The following is a 13,666-nucleotide window of genomic DNA, read 5'->3' as shown; positions in this document are numbered from 1 at the left end:
AGTAAATTCAACATCATAATTTTATTCATCATTCTAGGTTTAAAATTTTGCCCACACCCCAGGGAAATGTGGCCATGTCTGGAGGCATTTTGGTTGTCACACCTACGGGGATGCTACTAGCATCTAGTAGGTAAAGGCCAGGGACGCTGCTAAAATCCTACAGGCCCCAGAACTGGCCCTCCCCTGTGCCCTACCCTAAACCAATCAATCAATTAATTAATTAAATTAAAAAAATTATTTGGTACCAAATGAGAAACTGCTTTATGTGCTTATTCTGCCTATTTGTTTTTAATGACTGACAGAATTTATGTTATGTACTATTTTTTCCACTGCCTGTCTCTTCCACAAGAAGTGAAGCTCTGTATGAAAAGGCAGACATTCTGTTTTTTTATTTGTTCAGTAATTAAATGTGTGTTGAGTGAGTGAGTAACTGGCTGAATGGCAAGACACGACAATGCTTCTGAACTGTTCATTAGAAGTGATAACTTAGGTAACTTACCCGTCTTTCATTTCTCGTTGACAGGACAGGAGAACTGGGGAACCTGACCGCTCCTTGTAACGCCAATTGTCACTGCCTGCGGTCCTATTATTACCCTCTCTGTGGAGGAGATGGAGTCCAGTATTTCTCTCCCTGCTATGCAGGTTGTACGAATTCCGTTTCCAAAAGACATCCCAAGGTGACTTGTACGGCTCCTTTACCCTAATGAGGCAGCACGTGTGTGTATTTACGGATGCTGCTTTATCCCGCTAGTGGGGTTATGCCGCTCCTGTTCGCCCTGTCCTGGCCTGCCTCCTCTGTTCAGAAGCCAGGCGTAAAGTTTCAGTCAAGTAAAATGAGTAAGCTCTAGAGATCTGCTGCACACACTGTACCTGTGGTCAACAGTGATGCTTAAGATTTGTTGTGGTCTCACCTTAATTTTTAAAAAAAAGGCCCCTGACCACCCCAACTGAAAAAGATTCTTCTTCCTTTATACCTCAGAATCAGTTGTTGTTGAAAAATCAATTTGGCGGTTCCTCACATACATCTTTATAACATTACTTCTGTTATAGTAGTGAAATATTATTTACGTTTTTACATTTTTTTCTCTCAACTAGACTTTATGCCCTTCGAAGTTAGGGGACTTCTCTTACTAAGTACAGTGTGTATAATAAAAATATAATAAATATTTGTGGCTTTTATTTGATAAGCCATAGATACATTAAAAAATATACAAATCACTAATTCATTCTCAAATACAAATTTACTTTTAGTTCTGGATTAGAATGTTTATTAGTCTCCCTAAATATGATTTCTTTTTAATACAATTAGATAGTTAAGAGAATTCAATAACATTTTATTGTACTACACCTACAATCTAAAGATTCTATCTTAGCTAAGTTTAAGAGCCTTGGGAAGAAATAATATTCACATTACTAGTAGTTTGTGATACTAAGTTATGTTATGCATTAATAGATAATGTGGTAAGTTTTAAAAGACCTGCGGGAAATATATAGTATGATATAAGAGACTGTAATGAATAAAGATATAAAGAATTATACAACAGAACAGCACAGTCTTGGATATTTGAAATATGGACTAGTGGAATCGCATTCCTTTTCCTATGTAAAGTTTAAATTGCAAAGAAAAGATTTTTACATAAATAAATAGAAATAATCTGTAAAATTAGTTCAGATTTCTTTTAGAACTAACAGGGATATCTGTATGTGTGTGTGGTTATACACATTTATATGTTCATATGTACACACATAAATATTGTCTTTGCATATGTATACATATCTTTAATGATGTGTGATAAATACATTAAACATTTATCTCAACAGAGATGTAGGATTTGATCTTTCTGCTAGGGGTAAACCAGAATGTGAGAAACAGTAGACTTTTTTTTCATATTACCTAGCTTATAGATTTTAAAATAGTCATCTAAGAACATTGAAAAATACGCCAGAAAAAAATGTCTGTGATGAATCATCTCAGACTTAATAGATCTAATTGACATGTGCAGTTTTAATCCTTGGAATAAAACAGAAAATTTCTATGAAAGTTTACTAAAAGACATCAGAAGATTTTTAAGATCCCCAAACTGAAGGTTGTCATACCTTCAAACCAGTGGACATCTGGGGTTGCTTTAGTTTCAAAACACGTTGAGAAAATTAGGTGTTTCCATCAGTTATAAAGAATCAAATTCCAAAAGCGAGCATGATACACATTATTGAATCAGAACTACCTAGAAGGTAAACTACTCCTTTGAGAGGCAGATAAGCAGGTAGCATTTTGTGTGTGTATAAAATATAATCAATAAGTGCTATTGACTAATTAGAAGATTATGACAAGGAATTAAATTATTAGAAGGGTTTTACCCACATACAAAATGTACAGACACAAATACCATCATGTGCAAGGAAACCAAAATAAATGAATAAATGCAAATCTAATTCCTAGACACACTTGAAATGGTGTTGGTTGTTTTGATATGGTTAATTTGCTACTTATGTTTGTCACCAAATACTATCATTGCCATTTTAAAGAATAAATTGTCTTCTAAGGATTGTTTAGGAAAAGCACGTTATTTTGATTTCCAAATTTTCTATTTGTCCTGGCTTTTTTTATGTCTAACTAGTCCATGTAACAACTCATTTTTTTCACAGGATTTTTTTTTCATATGGAATATTTCACATAGGCAAAATGCACTGATAATAATGTAATAAACACCTACGCACGCCTGTTCACAGAAATAGAATGTAGTTCATACCAGTGATCCAAACTACAAAAACAGATGTTGACTAACAGCTAGCTATATTGTAGGCAAATGTATACTTTTTTCATGTAAGAGAGTAGTAAAATCTCATCAGGATAGAAATGACTGTTTTCAGTTTTTCTTCTTAAAATTTTTAAAAGCTACCTTACTTCATTATTTGATATATCTGATTGCTGAGTATGTAATAGTTCATTTTAGGGGTGTCACCTGCATGTTTGGGTTTCCTGAGTCAGTACCAGCAGTCTCTGGCCTTCGGAACAATAAAAGCGCTGCTTTGCTTTGACTTTTCTAGCTCTGCTATGACTTTATTGAGGCCTTAAACATATAAAAAGACTTGCAGTAAGGATGGAATTGAGACATAAAAAGCCTTTAAAAAATGATTATGCCTAACTTTCAAATACCTGAATTCTTTTCCTACAAAAGTAATACTTGTTTTGAGGGGGGGTAATAAATTAGGAGTTTGGGATTAACATATACACACTGCTATATATAAAACAGATAAACAACAAGGACCTACTGTACAGCACAGGGAACAATATTCAATATCTTATAACAACCTATAATGGAAAAGAATCTGAAAATATGTATAATTGAATCAACTTGCTGTATACCTGAAACTAACACAACATTGTAAATCAACTATACTTCAATTTAAAAAGTAATACTTGTAATTTTTAAACATGTTACTTTCCAAAATTTCATATTATTAATTTATATGTATACATATACATATTAAATGGTTAATATGTATGAAATAGCCTTTAGGATAATCTAATAACTTCTAGTTTTTGATTATCATAAATATGTCATCTTAAGAGACATACAGTTTGCTTTTAGTAAAGCAAAAAAAAAATTCAGAAAATTATAGGTTTAGATTAAAGTAGTATTTTTTCCACAAAACTTGTGTGACATATTAGTTAATTTTACTGTGGCACTTATTAAAATTATAGTGTGTTCAAACTAGCATAGTGAAATTGTTATTATGCATGCTTCTCTTTGTGTCCTAATAATTGAAAAGAAGAAAATTAGCAGGAAAAATCTTCGAACAGTTATGGTCTATTGAAAGCAGTCTAGAGTGTGTGAGATCATCTGATTGTTATATTCTTGTCAATTTATTTTATAAGCCATGAGTCAATACTAGGTTACAAGTTAAAATAGTGGACACAAAAGTCAAATATAGATTATTCTACTTCATAAATATAGCCCCTTGTTTTTGCTTGCTTAATTACTACTTCTCATAATTATTTCTCGTATATGAATTAAGACTGTGTAAGAGTGTTTGCCATGTCTAGAAATCACCTAACTTAAAATGATAGTATGTTTTCAAGATAAGCACTTTCAGTATTTTTATGTCTGACATTTCCAGGTATATTATAACTGCTCGTGTATTGAAAGGAAAATAGAATTAACACCTACTCCATCAGGTTTTGCTTTTGAAGCTAAAGCAGGAAAATGTCCAACTCGATGTGCAAACCTGCCCATATTTCTTGTCATTTTCTTTGCTACAATTGTGTTTACCTTTATGGCTGGTACTCCTATAACTGTGTCCATCCTAAGGTATGTGTTATGTTATGAAATTTGCCATCCCTAAGGCAACATGTTGAGTGAAAAGAAAATGGACTTAGGGATTCATTTGGGGTTTATATTGACTGTTGGCTCCAATACCAGTTCAGCCCTTATAGGATCGTTAGTTCTATGGAACAGTTGCCTTATTGAACCCGAGATGTGTGAGGCTTACACAAGATCATGTATGTGAAAGTGTCTTACCATTGCCTGTTTGGTGTTAGTTTAACTCGATGGTAGTTTCTCTGCTTCTTTCATGAGTCTTCAGCTGTAAGCTGGAGATGTGCTCAATTGTATTTGAGTATGATGCGAATGACAGTGCATTCCACACATGTCAGAATCAGAATGACCTGCATTCTCTTCTGCCTTACACAGTAGTTGCTGTGATATTGAACTTTCCTGTAAACAGTAAAACATGCTGCCTGTCACCTGGCTATCCACAGTGTTTTGTGCTTTTATTTGTTCTTCCTTCTCCATTGCTTCTCAAAATATCAGCCTTTCTATAGATTTCCTAACAAACTAGCCTTTTCCCTCTTCAATTGTTGTTTTTTGATACTCTCTCACTACCTTTTCACATACTTTTTGAGAAGTGGAAACTTTAGAGATTTTGTATAAAAATATTAAGCAGTCTGTTAACATTACACCTATTACATCTGTCACCTTTCACCTACATCTATGTTTTTAAACACTACTTGTTCTCTTTTCTCTCCCATCTGAGTCTCATGTGCCAACATCACATCTCATTCATGTTTGACAGTCATCATGTAAAAAGTTTTTGTTCAATCAAATTGAGCATCAGCAACTGTTTCACACTGCCTCAGATTTGTTCTCTTAACTCACAGGTATGATTTCTGCTCAAAGTTAGCAAGAGAGTAAGAATTATTTGCTTGCAACTTAAGTCATGTGATTTGTAACTTAAGGGCTAGTCAAAAAGAAGTCTTATTAATGACTTTCCTTTCTCCATTACATTTGTTAACATTCATTTGATTCCTTTTGGTGTTATTTGTAGTAGTTTAGTTCAGGTAACATTTTTATTCTCTTATAATTCCAGAAAAGTTGAACTATATGTAAGCTGTTATAAATAATTTATTTCATGTGTATAATATTTACTTTAATCTGGAAGTGCTAAGCTGGTATAAAAGTGAATTTGCTCAAAGAGTAAATATACTATACAACCATTTTTTGGTCTCATATGTGTTTAATATCCCCAGGTGTGTTAATCATAAGCAGCGGTCTCTAGCATTAGGAATACAGTGTATGTTGCTTCGAATATTAGGTATGCCATTTTTCTTAATTTTTTGATAACTATTGGTTAGTTTTGTTCATTACTGTTGTTGACTTATTTACATACAGTATGTGCCAAGAAAACAATAAATTTGACTACAGAAGAAAACTACATAATTGCCATTGCAGAAAGCTGTTTTTTAATATTCAAGATATAGTATTATTTATATATCACATAGGGAAATAATAACTTTACGTATTCACCTACCTGATTGGTTAACTGTTGTTTCTAACTCTGTTGCAAATATAACCTTAAAGAGTATATCATATTTATCTGAAATATAATCATCAAAATAATTCTAATAGAACTTAGTAAAAGACAGATTTTTTTTCTATCCATATAAAACCTATTACCAACATAAATTATGCTAAAATCTTATTTATAACTACTGTAATTCCTTTTTCTCTCTGCATTTAACTACATTTGGGACATTATTATGTTGCATTAGCAATGAAAAATAATGAGTTTAAATATTTCAATAAAAACTGTACTTTAGATAGTGTGTCTAGTTAAGAATTGATGGAAGAAATAATTTATGGCAGAAAATTTTGTAAGGTTTCAGATGTAGGAAAAATAATAAGACAGAAACTTAGTTACACACATATTAAGATTATTTATAAAAACAAAAACCAAAAGCAGGAACATTAGTGATACCAGAGAACAACTTACCCATTTTTCAGAGGAGTAAGTTAAGGACCAGAGAGATTCAGAGATTTGCCCGTAGTTGCACAATTAAAGGTGAAAATGAGACTAGGAAAACTCTCCTTACTCTCAGTCCAGTACTCTTTTGACTCTTCCACGCTGCAGTCATGGAAGAACAGGCTGGGCGTAGCTGAAATCTAAGACATACCACTTCAGACCATGTATTTGCTTTGTAACAGCTGGAAGCTCCTTAACTGTGTGGAACTTGATTGCCTTATGACCTCTTCTGGGGGAGGGTGTGTGTGTGTTTGAGATAGTAGCACTTCCAGGCATATTAGTATAAATGTGTGTGTGTGCATGTACACATGTGCACTCCCACGCACAGACATGTCAGTGTGTGTATGTACATGCATATGTATACCCACACGCCCACAGTAGTTTACATGCACATGCACATTATGCATATACTATAGTTGAGCAGATTTAGTCTGCATTAGTAATTTATTTTGATTTTTTAAAGCATAATAGCTAATTTCAAAGACAAATTCATTAAATTAGAAAAGCAGTGAATTAAAATATTTACTTAACTAAATGTTAACGTAATACATGCCAGAGATTTTTATTAAAATAATTTTTGAGTTGATTAGAAATATAATGTACAGTTACTTCAGATTGTTTTTTTATATTCTTATATTTGCATGAGCTGATTAATTTGCATATGGATAGATTAATGCCAATTCTTTTTTATATAAAATATATACATAACCATGTATAAAAAAATCTGTAACTATGAACTAATTTTTACCCATGTATATTTCACATATAATTCTTCTAGGCACAATACCTGGACCCATTATATTTGGCATCACAATAGACAGCACGTGTATTCTCTGGGATATTAATGAATGTGGAATTAAAGGAGCTTGCTGGATTTATAATAACATCAGGATGGCCCATATGCTAGTGGCCATAAGTAAGTGGTGATTTCCTAATAACTCTAGAATAAATTGATGATGTCAACAGACAAAAAATCTTATTGTTAACTTAGGTTTTGAAACGTTCAGTCCATGCTATTGGACTGTCCTATAGTGAAGCAGAGATCAGTGATCATAGCATGTTATGAAAGGTCTTACCTGGAGTCTGAAAGGCTCAGTCTAAAATAGAAGGGAGTAACATTTCAGCTTTCATCACATCATATATCGTATGATTTTCTTTTAACAACTTCTCTCAAACTTTTTTTGGAAAGTGTAGCAAAAGCTAAAAGAGATTTCTGAGTAACTCTGGACTGATTGTCATCTAGGCACCTGGGCTTTGGAAAGCACGTAAAGCTGAGGTAGGGAAGTATTCTTTGGCTCTAAGGCACGTTGTGAAAAACCTTTTTATGGTTCACAAGGGCTGGCCATGATGTTTAACCCTTTTTGCCTTTGGTAGTCTGTTTTGTGTAGTCTTGGTTAAGCAATCCATGAAAATTAAGATTAAGGAAGTAGAGCAATGCATCTAGTTTTTGTAGGAGTGTGATAAAGTTTAAAATTTAAAAAAAAACTAAGAAATTAGAATATTTAAAACTGGAGAGTTCTAGATAGAAACACACACACACCGAGCTGACCCTTGAACAACCTGGGTTTGAACTGTACAGGTCCACTTATATGCAGATTGTTTTCAATAAATACATACTACAGAAGTACTACACATTCTTCTGTTGGTTGACTCTGTGAATCTGAAACTGCAGGTACAGAGGGCAGACTGTCAAGTTATATGAGGATTTTCGACTGCATGGAGTGCTGGCACCCCAAAGCCTTGCGTTGTTCAGGGGTCAACGGTGTGTGTGTGTGTGTGTGTGTGTGTGTGTGTGTGTGTATTTAACATAATGTGTGATTTTCATTGTGATTGTGGTTGCGATCATTTTGGCACATGTATCAAGATAGCTTTTTTCTTCCTACATGTGTTTAAACCCAGAATATGTGTCTGAATTTATAATGACAGCCTAATATATTATTCACTGAAGAAATAAATACATAAATCCAGAAAAACGAGAGAGTAAATATTGACTAGAATAGGAAAAATTAATCTTCCCACCACTTTTACCTGTTAAAAGACATTTTTTATTTAGTGTTTTTATGATTAAAAATTTACTTAATTGGTTATGTTTGTACTTTTGTGGCCAAATATATATATATATATATATATATATATATATATATATATATATATATATATATATATATATATATATATATATATAATGAGTTGTTCCTTTACCTACTCTGTGATGAATATGAGAATTTTCCCCCCAAAACATATATACCTTTAAATACTCCAAAAATATTGAAACTATGGTACTTATGTAATTGGTCTTATAAATTTAGAAATGCTTAGCTCAATGAGCATTCTTGGTTTTCACATACATATTTTGAGTAAAATATTAATGATTAACACACAATTTAGCTACTGTAAACACTACATTGTGAGGTCATTTAATTTATTTGACTGGCATAGATTCTTGCACTGTGGCCAGGACTAGTTTTCTCTTCAAATAAGTGAGCTAACTTCAAAATCAGAGTTCTTTGAAAACAAATCACATCATGTAAAGTGGATCTTAATGTTTCATATTTTTAGTTGATGCTTAAAAGTAAATTTTATTGAGTACTGAATGTGATACATTCTCATAGAGGCTTTTATCCTAAGAACTCCAAAGCCATTTTTATTTTTAGAATTGCTTTTCATCGTAAGGCATGAAAATGTTGCAACTTATTATTCAGGTTCAAGGATGTTATAAGCTGTTTTTCTTGGTTAAGAAGGTACAATCATAACCAAGAATAGAAGAATTATTTATATTTTTATTGTTTAGAAAAGAAAGACTGGTTCATTGAATCGTATACAAATGTTCTATTGCAGAATATCACCTTTATCACTAAAATTTAAAAAATTCAGAACAGCTATAATTGCCTATATACTTCTTCTCTTTAAGTAGTGAGTTTCTAGTCATGAAGAATTTCTAAATGAGAATTAATTTTTGTAATAATTATTAGAGGTCCAAATGCATGATTTTTTTTTTTTTATTTAGGTGTTACTTGTAAAGTTATCACCATTTTCTTCATTGGGTTTGCAATCTTTTTGTATAAACCACCACCGTCAGGCACAGATGTGCCCTTTCTAGATCAGAATACGGTTGTGACTACAGTTCCATTAGAATGTGACCTCAAGAAAATAGGAAATGAAGACTGAAACAGAAAGAGAAGACTATTCTACAGCTTGATCAAAAACTGGCCTCCATTTGTAAGAATGGATGTTGTCACTGTAGGTTTGATACCCAATATGGATAATCATATTTTTTAAATTGATATTTTATAATTAAATATGTTTTCTGTATATGTATGGACTCTTACTTGGTTTTGTTTTAATCTAAGAAACATACCTGTGCCTTCAAAACCCATCAAAAACCTCAACACACACACAAACACACACATACACACACACACACATCGAGGTATGAAATCTTCAAATAAAAAACTGTACTAGAAAGAAAAAGCCAATGATTAATTAAAAGTTTACATTTTAAAAACAAAGTGATGTTTCTATCCCTCTTACAACTTGTTTTATTTTAATTATTATTGCCAGTATTTGGGCTTGTTTAGAAAATTTATGGTGTAAAAATTCAAATTCATCAAGTTTATGTGCTGAGTTTCAAGAACTCTTACTGATAGACCATGAATTTAAAGCTGCCTAAATAATGTTATTTGTTTTTAAATTTACATATACTAGTCTGTCCTTGATTTATCACAGAAAGTTACTAAACTATTAGAATATAGGTTAATTACCTTCTTGTATCCCAGTACATAATGAATTCTGAGACATTAGCATTGTATACAGATATTTTCACTTTAAGTCAAGAATTCCAGGAGGTGATTTGTTGATACTGCTGATTTTTAACACTTACCTTTTATTATTCTGTGATAGTATTATTCAACTGCATGTCTTCCAGAGGAAGGTACCAGCTTCAGTAAAGTGCCAGTTAGACAGATTTGAAAAGATTTCTTTTTTCCCAATGGCTCACATACATTTTATTAGTTTTCTTTGAAAAGATTTCTTAATGAACCATTGATTAATTTTTATATACTCAGTACATTAACTTTTCTCATTTTAAAACCTGATCACCTAGAACATTACTTATAGCACTTAAACAGTGCTTTGGTCTTAGAAGGCATGTATTATTGTTATTTGATTAAAACATTAAACTCTACTGTTTAACTGATCCATTTATTTAAAGGTTAAGTATTTCACATATATGATAACATTATAATTCCATTTTTTCAGATCAGACTTGGGCCAACTTTGTCTACTTAGAACGTGGAAGAAATAGATCAGTGAGCATCAACAAAAGTAAGAATTTTACTGATTAAAAAAATGTTGAAGTTCATACCCATTTGAAATTTCATAACAATAAGGTTACTTACTAAGTTTTATTATCAGCTTTCCCTTGGGTTTCATTTTTACAAGCAGTGTGTTACATACACTGTGATCAGAATAACAGAGTAAAGGCCTGGGAGGAAACCTCACTCAGAAGCACCAGTAGTTCCCAGAATTCGAGAGATTATGTTTTGTGGTAATCGGCAGCCAAGGGTGATTCAAGAAATGAGTAGCATTTATAAAGTGAAATGCAAGAAGGAATGAATTAGAGTTGGGCAAGCGAGCACACTTGACGATTAGAGAAGTAGAGGAACAGTGGATCAGTAGTTATCAGACCGACCGACTTAAACCAGAAACATAGAAACTCCAGAGAACAAAGCCAGGTGGGCACCCAGGTATCTGAGAAGCAGGAGTCATAGCAACCAAAGAGACAGTTCGTGATGAACAGGAGAACAAACACACACATGATACATCGATTCAGAAGCAATCTCCCTCACAACCAGCCAGACACACTTTAAATGCTTCTTCCTGTTAGAGCCAAGGCTGAAAGGAGCTTAGGCTTTCTGTGTCCTATTGGAGGAAGCAGGGAACTGAATGGAAACATTTTCTAGCTGTACAACAATGGCAAATCCTCAGGAACTCACTGATACAGATGTGAAACAACAGTAAGAGAGGAAACAATAACTACAAAACATATTAGGCTAAGGCTGCATAATTTAGAGAAAAGAAAAAAAATTACCCCACTCATAGAAAGTTTGATAATTAAGTCACTAAATAATTGGCATTCATGATGATTTTTAGTTATCAAGGGTTTCATTGTATTCAGCTTACTCAGTTTTTATAAGATGATACATTTTTACAAAGTTTATGATGAAAATGATTAAAGTGAAAATAATTTTGGCAGGTGAAAGAATTGAGGCTCTTATTTATAACATACATATTTACAAAGAATACCTCCTTTCATAATAAGGCAGTATAGACACTACTGTAATTTATACACATGGTTTATATTTTTGGATTCACCTAAATGAGTTGGTATTATGCTACTTTCAGAATGTATTTTTTCATAGTATGTATTTTTCACAATTTATAATGATTTTTAAGTAAGCTTGAATCTGTAAGTTGACCTGTGGTGATTTTTGTACATAATTGGATATATGTCTTAAAATTTAACATTTGGATTTTCTTGTATGTAGGAAATGTAAAATTTATACATGGAAAGAACTCTATACAATTGTTTAGCTATGTAAATTGGAGGAAAGTACAGATAAAATTTTAGCTCTATTTGCTTTCAAGATTTTCTTTATTGTAAATAATTATGTTAGATGTATATATATTTTTAAAAATCAAATTTTTATACTAGGTTAAGTGTTTAATCTTATTAAATGACACATATTTTGAAATATGACTTATCTCTGTTTATGAATACATGCATATTAGATGGTTGGGAGAGGGAAAATCACTGTACTTTTGAACTTGGAGAATGTAAATTAATCCAATGACTTCTGGTATCTCAATAGATGTATTAAATTCCATATGAAGAGCATTCATTATGAAATGTATACTAAAATTCTTTCACACAACAGTTGTGACAGATGGATATATAGGGTTTGTATGAGTAGGATATACGTGTTGCAGATGGTTTGCTGTAAAATATCTGACACACTGCAAGAGTAATGTGTTTGGGGAGGTTATACTTGATTCATCTTGGGTTATTAAAATACTCAGTACGATATTTTTAAAGAAGTCAGATTGGACATTGATTTGAGATACAATGTTCTTTTCCCCTCACTGCAGCACAATCAGGTTCCTTCAGCCTTTTTGTACTCAAAACAATAAACACTGACACATGTTACATACAAATGGCAATCAAAAATAAATAACCAATCCTTTTTTAAAAACCGAGTCAGTGAATTAGATCAAAACATTTTAGTATTTTAGCTAAAATAAATGTAGCCTATAAAAATTACCCATAAGAATTGACATTCTAAATTTTTTCTTGATAGATTTAACATGTCTGAGTTTATTTCTTAAATTTTAATTTTGTAATAATTTTAGGCTTTTAAAAAGTTGTAAAAATAATACATACAATTCCCCTATCAGGTTTATTCGGCTTCCCCTAATGTTGACATTTCACGTATCCATAGAACAATGACCTAAACTGGGAAATTAGCATAGGAAAAATAGTTAATACTACATCTGTAAAATAGCGTGGTAGAACTATTTCCTATGATGGCAGTGCTGGTCCTGTCTTTGAAGTGTTGAATTGTACACATTAAAATGGTGCATTTTACTGTGTATAAATTATGCCCCAAAAGAGTTCATTTGCAAAGAAGAAATGATATTAGAAACAATGCTAAAAAACCAAACTGGGTGTTTCAAAGTCGAATGAGAAGGCCCTAAAAGAATCAGGTTGTTGATGAGGATGTTTGAAGAAAAGAGGCTGATATCTCCTCAGTAGTTGGATGTTTGCTGAGTTCAGTCCCTCCCATCAGAATGGAGTATGTACCCAGCATGCTGAGGGAGCGCTGGCACACAAAATTGGGTTCCTGGCTTAAGCTGACAGACCACAATACACAGAGAGGAATAGTTGTACTCATAACATCAGAAGATGAGGATTTCCCATGCCATGAGATCATGAGATGTCATAAATTGTGACATTCTCATGAGGTCCTCATGGGACTCTGCCCAGAAGAGCTGCCTGCTGTGAGGTCCTACTAGAGGCAGAAACTAAGGTGGGTAGGTCTGTAAGAAATCAGCTCAGGGAGCATCAACCTGTCTGGGAATCAATCAGTTCAAACATCAGTCTGAACCAACAATTGCACCGCGTAGTTAAGCCAGCTTTTGGAGACCTTCCATAATGGAGGGCACAGAGGTCAGCCAGTGCTGGTCAAGAGACAGTTATGTAGGTCCTGATGGTGTAAGATTTTTGCCTCTCTTCCTCTCTTCCTTCTACCCCCTTGCTCCGTTCACAAGAATGCAGAAGATGAAAAGGACTACAGATCTTCCCCGA

General features: G+C 32.9%; 1 protein-coding gene across 4 annotated transcripts in view; it reads left to right on the top strand.

Annotated features, from left to right (window-relative positions):
* SLCO4C1 (solute carrier organic anion transporter family member 4C1) overlaps positions 1–12,403 on the top strand; it is a 53,577-nt gene extending 41,174 nt beyond the window's left edge. For 3 of the 4 annotated variants that reach the window (XM_032476427.1, XM_032476428.1, XM_032476429.1), the window contains 5 exons: positions 524–677; positions 4,123–4,313; positions 5,531–5,595; positions 7,082–7,219; positions 9,311–12,403. In XM_032476427.1, coding sequence (XP_032332318.1) covers positions 524–677; positions 4,123–4,313; positions 5,531–5,595; positions 7,082–7,219; positions 9,311–9,471 — 709 coding nt within the window. In that variant the 3' untranslated portion in view covers positions 9,472–12,403. The remainder of the gene's footprint in view (positions 1–523; positions 678–4,122; positions 4,314–5,530; positions 5,596–7,081; positions 7,220–9,310) is intronic. The other variant, XR_004318602.1, reaches the window with a different exon arrangement.
* Positions 12,404–13,666: the final 1,263 nt, after the last annotated feature.

This window comes from Camelus ferus, chromosome 3 (genome assembly GCF_009834535.1).
Source record: "Camelus ferus isolate YT-003-E chromosome 3, BCGSAC_Cfer_1.0, whole genome shotgun sequence".
NCBI lineage: Eukaryota > Metazoa > Chordata > Mammalia > Artiodactyla > Camelidae > Camelus > Camelus ferus.
The sequence above is the reverse complement of the archived record's forward strand: the minus strand, read 5'-3'. Positions and strand labels throughout refer to the sequence as shown.